The sequence below is a fragment of the Centruroides vittatus genome, unplaced genomic scaffold (assembly GCF_030686945.1).
Source record: "Centruroides vittatus isolate TY-2023 unplaced genomic scaffold, ASM3068694v2 contig_922, whole genome shotgun sequence".
In the NCBI taxonomy this organism is placed as follows: domain Eukaryota; kingdom Metazoa; phylum Arthropoda; class Arachnida; order Scorpiones; family Buthidae; genus Centruroides; species Centruroides vittatus.
In genome coordinates, this window is record NW_027122609.1 from 695,311 (window position 1) to 709,202 (window position 13,892).

At 31.2% G+C, this 13,892-nt stretch overlaps 2 protein-coding genes across 3 annotated transcripts in view; both read right to left on the reverse strand.

Moving 5' to 3' along the window:
• LOC136984539 (metalloendopeptidase OMA1, mitochondrial-like) overlaps positions 1–10,514 on the reverse strand; it is a 33,262-nt gene extending 22,748 nt beyond the window's left edge. The window contains exons 1-3 of one of the 2 annotated variants that reach the window (XM_067281562.1): positions 10,373–10,514; positions 3,700–3,990; positions 243–331 (exon numbers count right to left, since the gene is read on the reverse strand). In XM_067281562.1, the coding sequence (XP_067137663.1) occupies positions 243–331; positions 3,700–3,950 (340 nt within the window). In that variant the 5' untranslated portion in view covers positions 3,951–3,990; positions 10,373–10,514. Of the gene's footprint in view, positions 1–242; positions 332–3,699; positions 3,991–10,278; positions 10,298–10,372 lie in introns of those variants that run through there. The other variant, XM_067281563.1, reaches the window with a different exon arrangement.
• Positions 10,515–12,852: 2,338 nt separating this feature from the next.
• On the reverse strand, positions 12,853–13,407 carry LOC136984552 (general transcription factor II-I repeat domain-containing protein 2-like). Its single transcript, XM_067281587.1, has one exon. The coding sequence runs from the start codon at positions 13,405–13,407 to the stop codon at positions 12,853–12,855; it is 555 nt and encodes a 184-aa protein (XP_067137688.1).
• Between the last annotated feature and the right edge of the window lie 485 nt (positions 13,408–13,892).

A 13,892-nucleotide genomic window follows, 5' to 3' on the forward strand; every position in this document is an offset into this window, starting at 1 on the left:
CCATGTGACATTTTTCAGACTGGCATCTACAGGTTGATGTAGCAGTAGAATAACTACTTAAAATATTTTGGTAAGTTTTAAGTACCATTAAAAATTTTGACAAGGCTATAGAAATTTGATTAGGGATTATGTTTCACTTGACTGCACCTAATATGTGTGTGTTCATAGCATAAACTTTAATTTTTAATTACATTAAATTTTAATTTAAAACAATTAAAAATTACTAATTTATATTTGTATACCTGCTATTTTGTATTTATTTCTTTTAGCTGATTCTAAAAAATACTTCTTTTTATGTGGAGGTAAGCTCTTCCACCATTTTCTAGCACCTCTAAAAATAATAATAAATAAAAATGTTAAAATGAATTTTTTTAAATTTAATATTATCATAATTCAATTTTCATTCATATTTTATAAGATAAAACTTAAGTGAATAATTATTTTAATCCTTATATATATGTATATTTATATATTTTGTTATAGTAATATAGGGAGGGCACGTGAAAAAAGTAACATCCTGGCATCTTTGGCATGAACTTTGTTATGTTTTTGTGTTTTCATTACTGTCAATAAAGCAATTGTATTTACATTATTTTACTAATCATACATAAAAAGCAAATGGTATATAGCAATATTTCTCAACCCTTAGTCCATACTGTTATAGGATAGGTGGTCCATAGGCAGATTTAAATTAATAAAGATTAAAACTTTGTTCAATGATGATACAGTTTTAATAGTTTATTTCCTCTTTAATTAATTTTGTTTCCATATGTATTCAAAGCATGCTTTTAGATTTATTATGGTATAAATTAAACAGTATTCCCAAAAGTAATACCCAAATAAGTTTAAAAATTAGGCCTATATAAATTAGTGGTCCATAAAATTTTTTCAGACATTTTACTGGTCTTTGAGCTTAAAATAATTAAGAAATTATAGTATATAGAATGGAATATAGCATGAAAAATCATCATTAGGACATTTCAAACAATACAATAAAGTGCACTCTTGCTGCTATAAACTAATTATTGTATGAGTTATTTGAATTAGTGAAAAACTCAGATTGATTGATACAGAATAACCCTGATTTACAACCATATCTTATCCTGAAAATGCTCATAAATCTTGAAAATAATATAAACCTCATCCCAGTTTACAAGTTTTTCATTGTTTCTTACAGTAGAAATTTGTTCTAACATAATCCAGTCACCGATATACCCATAAATAAACAGTTGTTCACCAATATAAAAGATACTAATATGAAATAAGACAAGCAAGCACATAATGTCATCAAGCAATTTTTCATTTAAAGGTGAAAAAAAACAAGTTAATTGAAACAATAAGCAAGCAGAAAATAAAACAGAGTAAAATAGAATAGTTTTTTTCATTAAAGAAATTGTAATTGCTAATAGAAAGATTTGTAAATTTAGAGATAACATTCACTAAACTGCATAACCACTTTAAAATGACTACTCTTAAATAAATGTGGAGTGAATGACACAATGAAATTGATGAGTTGACCTATAAGCCATCTAGTAGAAGCATGCAGGCAGAGGCATACTTACACTTCTCTCAACCTAAGATGCTAAGCTCTTGTGAAGCTAAAACAAAGTCAAAAAACAGTCTGTGTATGTAAATAAATAATTTTTTTTACTAATCTGTTTAAACATGAATGTTGTAATACCATGAAATACTGTATAAAGAAAATATAAATTAAATTTTGTGTCACAACAGCCATGTATAGGTGATAATCAGACCATGATAGTGAGAAGACCACCTATATATATTTTTAGACCCTAATCTAAGGACTCTAATCAATAAAACACAAAAAATTTAACATTTTTAATTAGAAGTAATATAATTTTGTCATTGGTTATCGCACAAATATAGAAACCTGCACACACTAAGGAAAAAATATATATATTTGGCATAGCCCAATCTCCTGATTTGGTTTACTTGTTGTAGAAGTTTAATATTTTTGCTTGTCAAGTAATTTAGGGTTTCTTATACCTAAGCTTCAATAACTTTTATATAGCCCTGATATTTATCATTGAAATATTATAGTAGCGAACTTCTTTTTTTACTTTTCTGGTTGTTATATATAACAGAGATAAAGTATGGCAATCAGTCAAAAAATAACCCTCCCAAGACTTTTACATTTTTGGGCTCAGAACACCTTGAAACATTGAGAAATGCAAAAAAAATTTGGTGGTAATTTCTGTATGTATGGATGTTAGTGTGTGTGGAGAGGAGCACAATTTTGTTCACCCTGTCTGAAGCTTAATAACTTAGTCAAAAATTTCTGAAATTTTGTACAGATTGACACTATTAAATTTTGGTGGTTAAAAGTCAAGGAAGTGGGGAGATAAAGGGGATTCATGTGTATTTCCAGTAGGGTCAGACTTAATGAGGATTTTACTCATTATTAGCATTTACAATTTTTTTTATAAAACATCCCTACCCTCAAAATTAAGTGTTTTGTCATTTTACAATTGTTAAAAAGATAAGTTTTTAAATAAAATATGATAACAGATGGCACAACTAAATGTTGCCACAAAAGTTAAGCAACTTGTTGCTGGGGGTTTTTTTTTGCCAAAATTAATTTTATTAGTGGCACATATATCTGCAGGGCTCAAGATGGGACTTCATGCCAAGTATAGCCTTATGTGTGGCACTTTCAACCTTGGTTGATTTGTGATTAGAATATTTTTCTTCATAAATATCACCGAGAACAAAATATTCCAATTGGCATTCATTCTATCAAATATTTTCTCTCTGGAAGAGAGTTATAAAAAGAACTCATAATATTTAATTCTTATAAATTGAGAGCTTGTAAATCAGGGTCACACTGTAAAAACAAAGTAAAAAAAAAGACTACAGAAATATGTACACACATAAATATGTATTTTAAAAAATGTTTGTATTTTAATAAATTTTTTGTAGGTATGATTAATTTGTGGCATGTTATTTTGGTAAATATGTACTATAAACTTATGAAAACACAGTTAAATCTGTATATACATACACTCAAACCTGTTTTTGTGCGGTCTATTTTTGTGCGATTTGTTTTGTGTGATTTTTTGTGTGCGGTATATGAATTTCAATCAAATTGGTATACTGCACAAAAATAATTGCACAAAACACATTGCACGTATAAAAAATTGCACAAAAAAAGACCGCACAAAAACAGGTTTGAGTGTATATTCATTATTGGAATTATATTAAATTGTTTGTGATATGTTAATTTTTCATCCTAGTAATCAGTAACTATTCTTAAGAATTTCATTTCAGCTAAAGTGAATTCTTTTTCAGTTCTGATGGTACACTTCACTACTATACATGAGCATTGGTACCTTTTCATTATTTTTAAATGATTTAATATTAGTATATCTTTTATATATAGTATAAGAAACTGGAAAAAAAAATTTACTATTTTATTTTCCAGTTCTTTAAACTGATTTTGTGGGATTGAAACATGAAAAATTACTGTGTGTGTTTTGTTTGAAATATTATCAAATCAAAAAATGATTAATAAACTTCTACTAACTTCAACTTCTGTAATGACATCTCATAATTGCCTTAGTGTTAGAAATTAATTATAACAAAAAAAACCTGAACAATGAAAGACAAATTTTAATGATTTATGTCATCAATTCAATATAATTTTATTTTTTAAAATTTTGCAACGGTTGAATTACTTACCTTCCAGTAATAATAGCTATAACCTTTGAAATAGGTTTTATCATCATCATAATTATAGGCATTATTGGTGCACAATGAGCTTTCGTTGTATGTAAAGAAGAACATGATACCTTAATAGCTGAATTTTTACAGAAAGTAATATCAAATGATCTATTTATACTTTGATTTATACAAAAAATTTGTTTAGCTTTAATCAAACGCGAATGACAATTTAAATGTCTCCACATGCAGAATGATACATGGTGCCACATTGTTTATTTTCTTTTTTCACTGTTTTGTGATATTTCTAACCTAAAATAAATAAAAAAACATAACATTCAATAAATTAATGTTTTAAATATGTTATTATATATATATAGTCAAACCTGTTTTTATGCGGGGGATAGGGACCGCATTAAAAAAAAATCTCACGAAACTTCACGAATGGCTGTAAATAATAGTTTTCGCAACACAATTAAAAAAATAATTTTTTTATGCGGTCAACAGGGACCGCATAAAAAAAGTCTCACATAGAAAATAACTCAAAACCGTACGAAATAGAATTTATTGACAACAGATGTCAGCACTTGACTGCATCGTCTGGTCTATCGTCTGTTTTACATATTTTTGTCCAGGTGGTGTTTTGTTGACTTAAAAAGTAAATTATTTCATTTTTCGCATATTCATGCAATAATATTACTATAATAAGTGCATTTATGCTATAATAAGTTTATTTAGCTATAATAAGTCAACGTAAGACATGACGAATCGCACGAGACTAGTCGCCAACTATACCGCACAAATTAAAAATTCGCATTAAAAAAATCGCACAAATAAAAATCGCACATAAAAAGAGCGCATAAAAACAGGTTTGACTGTATATGTTATTATATATATATATATATATTCATAACATACAAAAATAATAAAACATCTAAAGCAAGATCATTTGGTACAGCCTAATAAAACCTAAGCTGGAAAAGTGTTATCGGTTTTTATTGAACCAATAACACTTTTCCAGCTTAGGTTTTATTACTGGACAAATGTTTTCAGTACCATTTAAAAGTCTGTTTTTGATCTACACAAGAATTTTCTATCATTCTGAAACTGGAATGTTACTTTATTCTATGGCATATTTTGGATGTTTAAAATATAGAATGTCCAATGCTTTAAATGCGGACAGAATCTTAAAGCTAGAGAATTATAACACAAAAATAAATATAAATCGTATCAGACCATTTATAAAATTCTCTAAAAATTATAATGTAATTGTCATCTTACTATGTTCCCTTCTGTGGGTTGTCATAAAAACAATTGCCTGCTGAAGATAATGTTTCACAATCTTTGTAATTAATTAACACACTGCTTCCCTAATTGCTTTATAAATTTCTGATGTATTTATTGATCTTATATTTGTCCATTGAAGACTTTACATATTAATCCTGCATCCTCCAAATCTGCTGTCAAGTGTTATTGGTTTTTATCACTGTGTTGAATTCTATTCCAGTTTTTTGAATTGGTTTTGAAATAATTTGGAATGAAAAACCAGAATTTCCATTAATTGTAACCTTATTTATTTACTCCACTTAATGTTGTTAGTCAGTTATCATCAGTATAGAAGAGTCTCCCAAAATAATTAAAATAAGCAAATTCTAATGTATAAATATAACTTATAAAAACAAAACTCTGTGATATTTTCATACATTGGGTTGTTTGGAAAGTAATTTCGTTTTTTCCATAGAAAAATAAACGCAATATTCTTATAATAAATAAATATTTTATTGAATTATATATTGACCATTTTGGTCAAATACCTGTTGTCATTGTTTCTGGTAGTAGCATGATTTCACATTCATAAAAGTTTTGATTGTTGTTTACAAAAAACTGATCCAAGTGATTTTTGACATTGTCATTTCAAGTAAATGTTTTACAGTTAAAAAAAATTTGTATAGACCGGAACAAGTGATAATCTGAGTGTGTCCGATCTGGTGAATATGGTTGGTGTGATAACACATCCCATCTAAGCTATAACAGTTTCTGACCAGTTACCAAACTTGTGTGAAATTTGGCATCATCATGGTAAAACACTACACTTTGTTTGTTGACCAATTCTGGCCTTTTCTGTTTGATGATATTACTCAATTTGTTTACTCGATAGCAGTACACTTTCGAATCAATTGTTAAATTGTCTGGTAAAAGCTCAAAAAAAATTTCTTTAAAATCCAACCATAGAGAGCTTCTCTCTTCAATAACATGTGGAACCCATATATCGAGCTTTGAAACGAAACCAATTCGTTTTAAGTAATAATAAATGGTTCAGTTTAACAGATTTAATCTCTTAGTGATTTCATGTGTTGTTATACGGCAGATTGCTTCAATCAGTACCTTTATTTTGTTTTCATTGGCTTCAAATGGCCATCCAGAATGTGGTGTATCTTTGCTATTAAAATTGCCAGAATGCAATTTTGTAAACCAGTTTTGGCACTGTTTTTCTCTCAACACATCTTCTCCAAACATGTATCACAAGTTTTTTCTTGTTTGATCAGCATTTTGATTTTTTACTTATAAAAAAGCAAAATATGTGAAAATGATGCTTTCGATTTCCCATATTTGATGGGTCACCGAAAAAAAAAAAAAAAAAAACAATTGTACAGAATTAAACAAAATTTTTTACAAATAAGCCTTAAAATGTAAGCTGTCGAAGTATATAATGAAAATGTGGTTTAAAATAAAATTGGCTGGTAAAAATACATCTAATTCTTCTAGTAATAAAAAAACGAAATTACTTTTCGAACAACCCAATACAGGTAACCCCCGTATAACACGCCACTTCTTTAGCACGGATTCACTCTGACACGGTTCGAGAATTGGGTAAAACCATTGTACAACATGAAATGTAATAAATTTTTGAATACTTAAGTACTAATAGTTCACGAAAATTATTACTTAAGTACGTAAATTTTCTTTTCCCACCTTCTGTCAATACACATGGTCCTTCTCGAAACTTGTTTCAATGTTGCCAGATCTCGACGCTTCTGCTTTTGATATTGCCAGATGTTTTTTCCTTATTCCATACTTGCTTTATGTTTCATAAGTGCTTAGCACCATAAAAACTCTTTATAAATTTCCTTATAACTAAAAGCAAGCAATCTAAAATTACATACTTTTTGCAAAAGGTAAAGCATGGATCTGAAGATAATGCAGAAAAATGCTCAGAGGATTAGGATAACTTGCCAAAAAGAAAATGCCCTTGGTTAAAAGTACTTAGTGATGATGAAGAACACATTGTTTGATTTATATTAATATGTATTACTTAAGAAAATTTTAATGAAGATATTTATCTTAATTATGAAAATATAATAGCATGTTTTTTAATTTTTGGAACCTAACCTCTCTTTTTGTACTAGTTCTTTGTTTCGTATAACACGGATTCGCGTAACACAGCAATTTTTTGGAACGTAAATCCTGTGTTATATGGGGGTTACCTGTACATGAAATTGTAGTTCAGTGGTACCTCATTCTTTGAACACTTCTAAGTTTGAATGCAAAATTTGACAAAAATTCACTGTGGAGTTTTAATGATGCTTCAAAGTTCAAACTGCATATACAGTAAAAAAAAATGCATTAGAAACATAAATGCAGTCGGTTGTGTCTAAGATAATAGTGTGGGAAGACATTTAATGATAGGGAAGCTGTGCCAGCTCTGGATAAGATCGTTGGAAGCATTGTATGATATTTTGCTGTGTAGCATCCACAAGCTAAACTGCACGAGGTTGGTGCTCTGTAAAGCATATGCATGAATGCCTGTAATCTGGCTGCTTTACACAATCCAAATATTTTCACCACGGAAGCTATCTCGTATTCGACAATACAGCACTTCCATTAGGAATATACATATATGAATTCATATTCGAATATGCAATAGCAATCTTATCATTGTTTTTCACATGTATAGAAATTTGTAACAAGATACATTATGCGGTTATAATAAAATATTAATTTTAATTAATTCAAAGTACATTAAAATATGAAAATAATCACACAGTATGTATTTATATTTTAGAAAATACAAGGGAAGTGGTACTTTCACAGCTTCCATGGATGGCATGCCACTGGTCAAAGACATCTTTTGCTCTCATGTTATTCTTGTATGTCTCTCAATGTTTTTTTGCTTTATTTTTGGTGTGTTTGGTTGTACTGTATATACTATATTGTGTCTTATTCATTGATGCTTAGCAATTTTTCTTTGTTGGCAGCTTTTCGGTACCCATACATTTTGTATCATTTAGTTCAAAAATTGTAATGTGTATGGGGATGCTTCTAAACATTACAAACTTTTATCGTTTGTATGGCATTATATTCTTTTTGAAACTGATAAAGCTTTTGGATATGCTTTTTATCCAAGACATTACAACTCAATTTTATTCAAACAAAATGTAAAAAAAAAAACAGTTTAAAGTAAGATTCTAAACAAACAATAAAATCTCACATTATCTATATTTTAAATTTCATAACTGCTATAATTAAATCACACATCTATGTTAAGATGCTAATGTTTACAGTGCATGACCAATAAATGCAATTTTCTTTTCTTTTCTTTCGAAGACACAATGTAGTGACGTAAACTTAAACACTGGGCGAATTTTTCTTCCTTTTTATTCACTTGGAACGCTTTTTATTACATAACGCGTTTCGGGCCGATGCCCCTCTTCAGCCAACTTCTAAATCCTGGTGGTGAGAGCTTGTATACCATTAAAAGCTGGTCCGTACCTCATTCGGTAGTTTAGACGGATGTAATAGTCCAAGGGTACGAATCTGAGATTCGTACCCTTGGACTATTACTTTTAATGGTATACAAGCTCTCACCACTAGGATTTAGAAGTTGGCTGAAGAGGGGCATCGGCCCGAAACGCGTTATGTAATAAAAAGCGTTCCAACTGAATAAAAAGGAAGAAAAATTCGCCCAGTGTTTAAGTTTACGTCACTACATTGTGTCTTCGAAAGAAAAAAGAAAAGAAAAGAAAATACAAAACACGGTTTCCTCAAGATAGAACTAAATGCAATTTTCATTATATTACATAATGTTTAATCGAAGTCATGCAGAATGTGTTATATTTTTATTTTGAAGTAACAAAACTGATTGCTTTGGTATCAAGTACACCCCTAGAATGTGCTTCTATCACTAACTTACCATAACATTTTCTAGAATATTTTCAGGCAATCAATGCTGTAGCTGTATATGCAGGGACAAATCCTGACCAAAATTTTTGGGCATGCTGAAAGTTGTAATAAGAATAATAGGCCTATCTCTAGCACCAAACAATAGGCATAAATGTTATTTGGTATGAATAAAAAGGAATGGACTAATATAAAGCCCATTATATTTACACATGAAATATATGAAATATATTATAATGAAAAAGTATTAAAAATTTATGATAATAATTCAAATTTTGTGGACCCTTGACACTGGGGGCCCAGAGCTTAAGCCCTATTAATCTATGTAGATTAATGTGTACCCTGTACACAATACACGTATGCCAACTGGGTACTGCAAGCTTTCGATACAATCTGGCAACGTTAAATGCTTTGAACGACATCACGCATGCACAGTTGTTTGCCACGGCAAACCTCCACACGAGCAAGCGATCGAGTTCCCGCAAGCATCACACAAACTTAAAATGGCTAGCCAATAGCTGTCAATGTAAAAGCAAACACAATTGATAAAAGAGTTTACACGTTAAAATAAATTATTATTGGCATATTTGTTCTCATATAAAAAGTAGGCCTATATTGACAGTCAAAACTTTCTCTTAAGCATGTGGCGCATGCTAAGCAAGCCCAGAGTATTCGCTCCTGGCTGCACACATCATCTTGTCCGAATATCTCACAAAGAGTCACATTTAGGACCATGATCTTTCTGGGGGTAAAATTCAAGCTCCAAATGACAGGTTTTTTGACTCCCTCACCCAAACAGTAGACCCATCTCGTACAAAAAGAAAAGTCAAAGAAACCATACTTGTACAGTTCATGTGACCTTTTGCAAGATATTTGCTTCCAAAGGTCAGTTTTTAACATGTAACAGTATACTGCTTATTCTCCATGCTCCACACGTAGTCATGCATTTCATTGCAAAAAACAGTGAGCACCTCAGTGACCAGGTGGGACAAGCCCCCACACTCCTGAACTATATAACATCAAGTACTCCACAAACAGTCAAGCGGGCTACTTGAGGCTGGCATAGTTGTGTGGGCTAAATAGTTAAAAGCGACAGTCTTAGCAGAGAGACGCAACTGGCAATCTCAAGCTACCAGATTTCGAAGGGTTGCCGGTAGAGGTACGGTTCCTTCGACTATCGCTCCCGTAGGTATGCTCTTCAGCTCCGATAAAGTCCCAAACGTCTCATTCAGAGCTTAAATTGAGCCTTTTTTGGGAGCTGACTCTCCTAGAGGAGCTTACATTAGTTTTTCGAATCTAATAAATCAATTTTTTATTCATTATTTAAACATCCTTAAAGTGCCCAAAAATGCTTCCCTATTAATTAATATTTCCGCTTTTGCGAATTTTTATCTGACAAATCTCGTGACGTTACTATCTTACCTCATTAACTTCATTTACATTGAAAATGGCAATATTATTCCGTTCAATTTAATATTATATTCTTGCTATTCAAATAATAAAGAGAATTTAATACCTTTAGGATTAAAAAAGCGTGTTAAAGTCGAAAAACGTGTCCAAGTCCCAATGCATGTTAATCAATCACGTCAAGATATATGCAATCACGTATCACAAATAAACAGACGATACGAACGACGACATGGCGAATAAAATCGAAACTGGTGCCAAAACCGGAAAAAGATTTTTCGTATGGAAATTCAAAATTAATTAATGCTTTAATATAAAAAAAATAAATTCAAAAGTCATGTCAAAAAATTTTGATAAAAATATAAATTATAAAATGTTCCTATTCATAAACATCGAACGAGAAATTTCCGTTAAGGTTATTTCGTCATTCTGAGAATGTACAGGGTCTTTTTCTCTTAACTCTTTCCGCCCTGTGGATACTAAAAGGTCCTCTTTTAGCCAGACCATTATGGGTTCGGCCAGGCCTACGATGGGGCGGCCGAGTGGTAAGGAACGGGGCCCGACGTATCCGGACGGACCATGGCCCAAAAAATTCCTGGGGATTTTTTGAGCCGTTCGGATTAGAACTCGGGTTCCCAGAGCGGTAGGCTGCCATCTTGACCGCTCGGCCATCCAGCCGTCCAATATACAGTACTTTTCTTTATCAGACAAGGAAACGAAATTCCTTGTCTCATAATAAATTTGTACACTGAAATATTAATAAAAGTAAAGATAATTCGTTAATTACAAAATTCGCAAACTAAAGATTAAGAAAAATCTAAATTTTGAAAAGTATAAGTAAATAGGAAAATGGCAAATTGATAATAAATAGTTTGCTAATAAAATCCCATAGATTTTTACTTTGTTCGTAATTTCTAACTCTTTAAGTCTCTTTATTAGAGAATGCATTAAAACCGCATTAAGTCGACGTTTAAAAACTAAAATAATCCCGTCTTCGAGTTAAAGTTTCAAGTTAACAAGTTTAATTATTTTATGCCTGATTTTCTGAAATTTTTCTGAGATTTTCCGTTATCGAACCGTCTTCAAGAATCTGTTCACGGAATGAGTGCTGACAAAATTCTATACAGTTTAGATTTACCAACTCAATTTTCAGTTTTACATTCAAAAAGACGAAAAGCATCCAAATATAACTAAATTTACCAGATATACATGTAAAATATAATTCAAGAAATATGTTTCGTATAAGTAACCTCCAACATAGTTTATGTAATATAAATAATAACACTAAAACGTAATAAAATAATAAAGACTGATAACGCTACACATCTTGATACTTCTAAATTAAGCACAACACACAAATCATCCTCTTCAATTTCATCTTCGGCACTAAATGGGCCACTGAAGAAATTTTTCTACTATTGCTACTATTTTTCTACTAAGGCTATTGAGTAGACTGGCCAGTCTACTCAATAGCCTTAAAAACTTGGATTTTTTAAAGTGTGGTAAAAACAACTCGCATTATTTTCAATATTTATGAGTAGTGTAGCAAGAGCCCTATAGCCTTGCATGTGGCATATTCAACTCTTCTTAACACTAATTTGTACATTAGTTTAAGGAACATGTCTTTAAAATGGGCTCGCGGACCTCATTTTAATGCAATTTTACTTTTCATGCGATTGTTTCACTAGAATATTCCAAGATTTTAAAATTATATTTTGCTTCAAGATGAATTTTTACTCTTTTCGTCATCTCTCATAACTGTTAATAATAATGTATCTAATTATAAATTAATTCAAAAATGTTCAATTTTAATATTTTGATAAATGTCGAATCTCTAATTCAAATTTAATAAGTTTCATTAAAAGGCATACCGAAAATTTCAAAGTCTTTTTCAATGGCACTGAAGTCTTCAAATCTTCGTTCAAATTCACCATGGAGCCTTCTCAGACTATCTTCGTAACTCTTAAGCTTTTCCTTCATCACCGGGGCTATTGAATTCAACCTCGGGAAGTGAAACAAGTCATTCTTAGCAAGCTGATTCGCGAATAGAACAAGTTGTAGTTTAAAACTTTTGATATGGCCCCAGGTATCATCGATAAATTGATTTTTGCCTTGCATCTTGACATTCAACTTGTTCATGTGGCAGAGAAGATCCGCAAAAAATGTAAAATCCAAAAGCCATGCAGTATCTTTCAGGATTTTATACTCTACAGACTCGTTTCTCAAGGAAGAATGTCACTATTTCGTCTTTCAGCTGCCAAACTCGCTCGAAGACGCGTCCTGCACTAAGCCATCTTACTTTCGAGTAGTACAATATATCAGATTGCATGGATTCTAGAAACTCCCGAAATTGTCTGTGAGCAAGCCCACGAGATCGAATAGCATTAACCAGCTTCATAATAACGTCAAGCACAGGTTTCATATCCAAAGCAGATTTACACAGGGCGTCTTGATGTATGATGCAATGTAGAAATATAACATTGTTATCTGGATATTTTTCATTAAAGATCCCAACAAATCCAGATTTTTTCCGTCATATTTCTCGTTCCATCTGTTACTATATAGTACAGTATATAGCTTACAAAGTACCTATAAATTGCATATACTATATATGCAATTTATAGGTACTTTCAAAGTTGAAATTCCTTCCATAAATTCATGAAAAATATCTGACCCTGTTGTAGTTCCCTTCAACGACCTCATGCATGCTAGTTCCTCTGTAATACAGAAGTTTTCGTCAACACCTCTTATAAATATTAGCAACTGTGCAGTATCATTTATATCAGAGCTTTCATCCATAGTGATTGAGCAGAATTTAAATTGGCCAATCTTTGATTCCAACTGTGATAATATGTTTTTATCTATTGCTTCGATTCTAGAAGTCACTGTTTTCCGAGATAAGCTTATTGTTTCAAAATCTTTTCTTTTGTCAGGACATAAAATATCGCAAACTTTGAGCATGCAGTGTTTAACAAACTCTCCATCAGAGAGAGCTTTGTTACTTTTAGCAATATTGTATGCTACAACATAACTTGCATGTGTAGCTGCTTGCTGAGAACTATTTCCTTTCTTAAAAATACTTTGCTGACCTGATAGTTTTTTGCGTAAATCTTCTGCTTTTTGTTTCCTTTCTTCTTCGGTCATGGCTCTAACCTTGACATCGTTGTGCTTAGAGTTGAAGTGTCGTGAAATGTTATATTCTTTGTAGACTGCTACAGTTTCGTTGCAGATGAGACATAGTGGTTTATCCCTAAAAATTGTGAAAAAGTATTTCCAAGTCTATTCATCTTTGAAAACACGACACTCAGAATCAACTTTACCTTTCTTAGATAACGTCTTAGGGCTAAAATTTTTTTACCATATGCAGAGAAAAACTAGCAAACCACAACGCTAAGACAGATCTGAATCAAGAAACGTGTTTCGATATCTAGTCACGTTGCCAGTTTTATTCTTCGCTACAAAGTTGCCAGCAGCCAGTGCCTCTCACTCTCAACATAACATTCCAATATCTAGGATAAGTCAATAAATTTGTGTGTTGTCACTGATATAAAACGAAAGAGGAAAAAAGGGAAAAATATTTATTTTTCTTATAGCCTGTATTATTTTTTATTCGTCAGATTAGGAATAAT

Bases quoted from the DNA above. Each gene is read 5' to 3' on its own strand.
- LOC136984552 (XM_067281587.1), bottom strand. From the start codon at position 13,407: ATGACCGAAGAAGAAAGGAAACAAAAAGCAGAAGATTTACGCAAAAAA.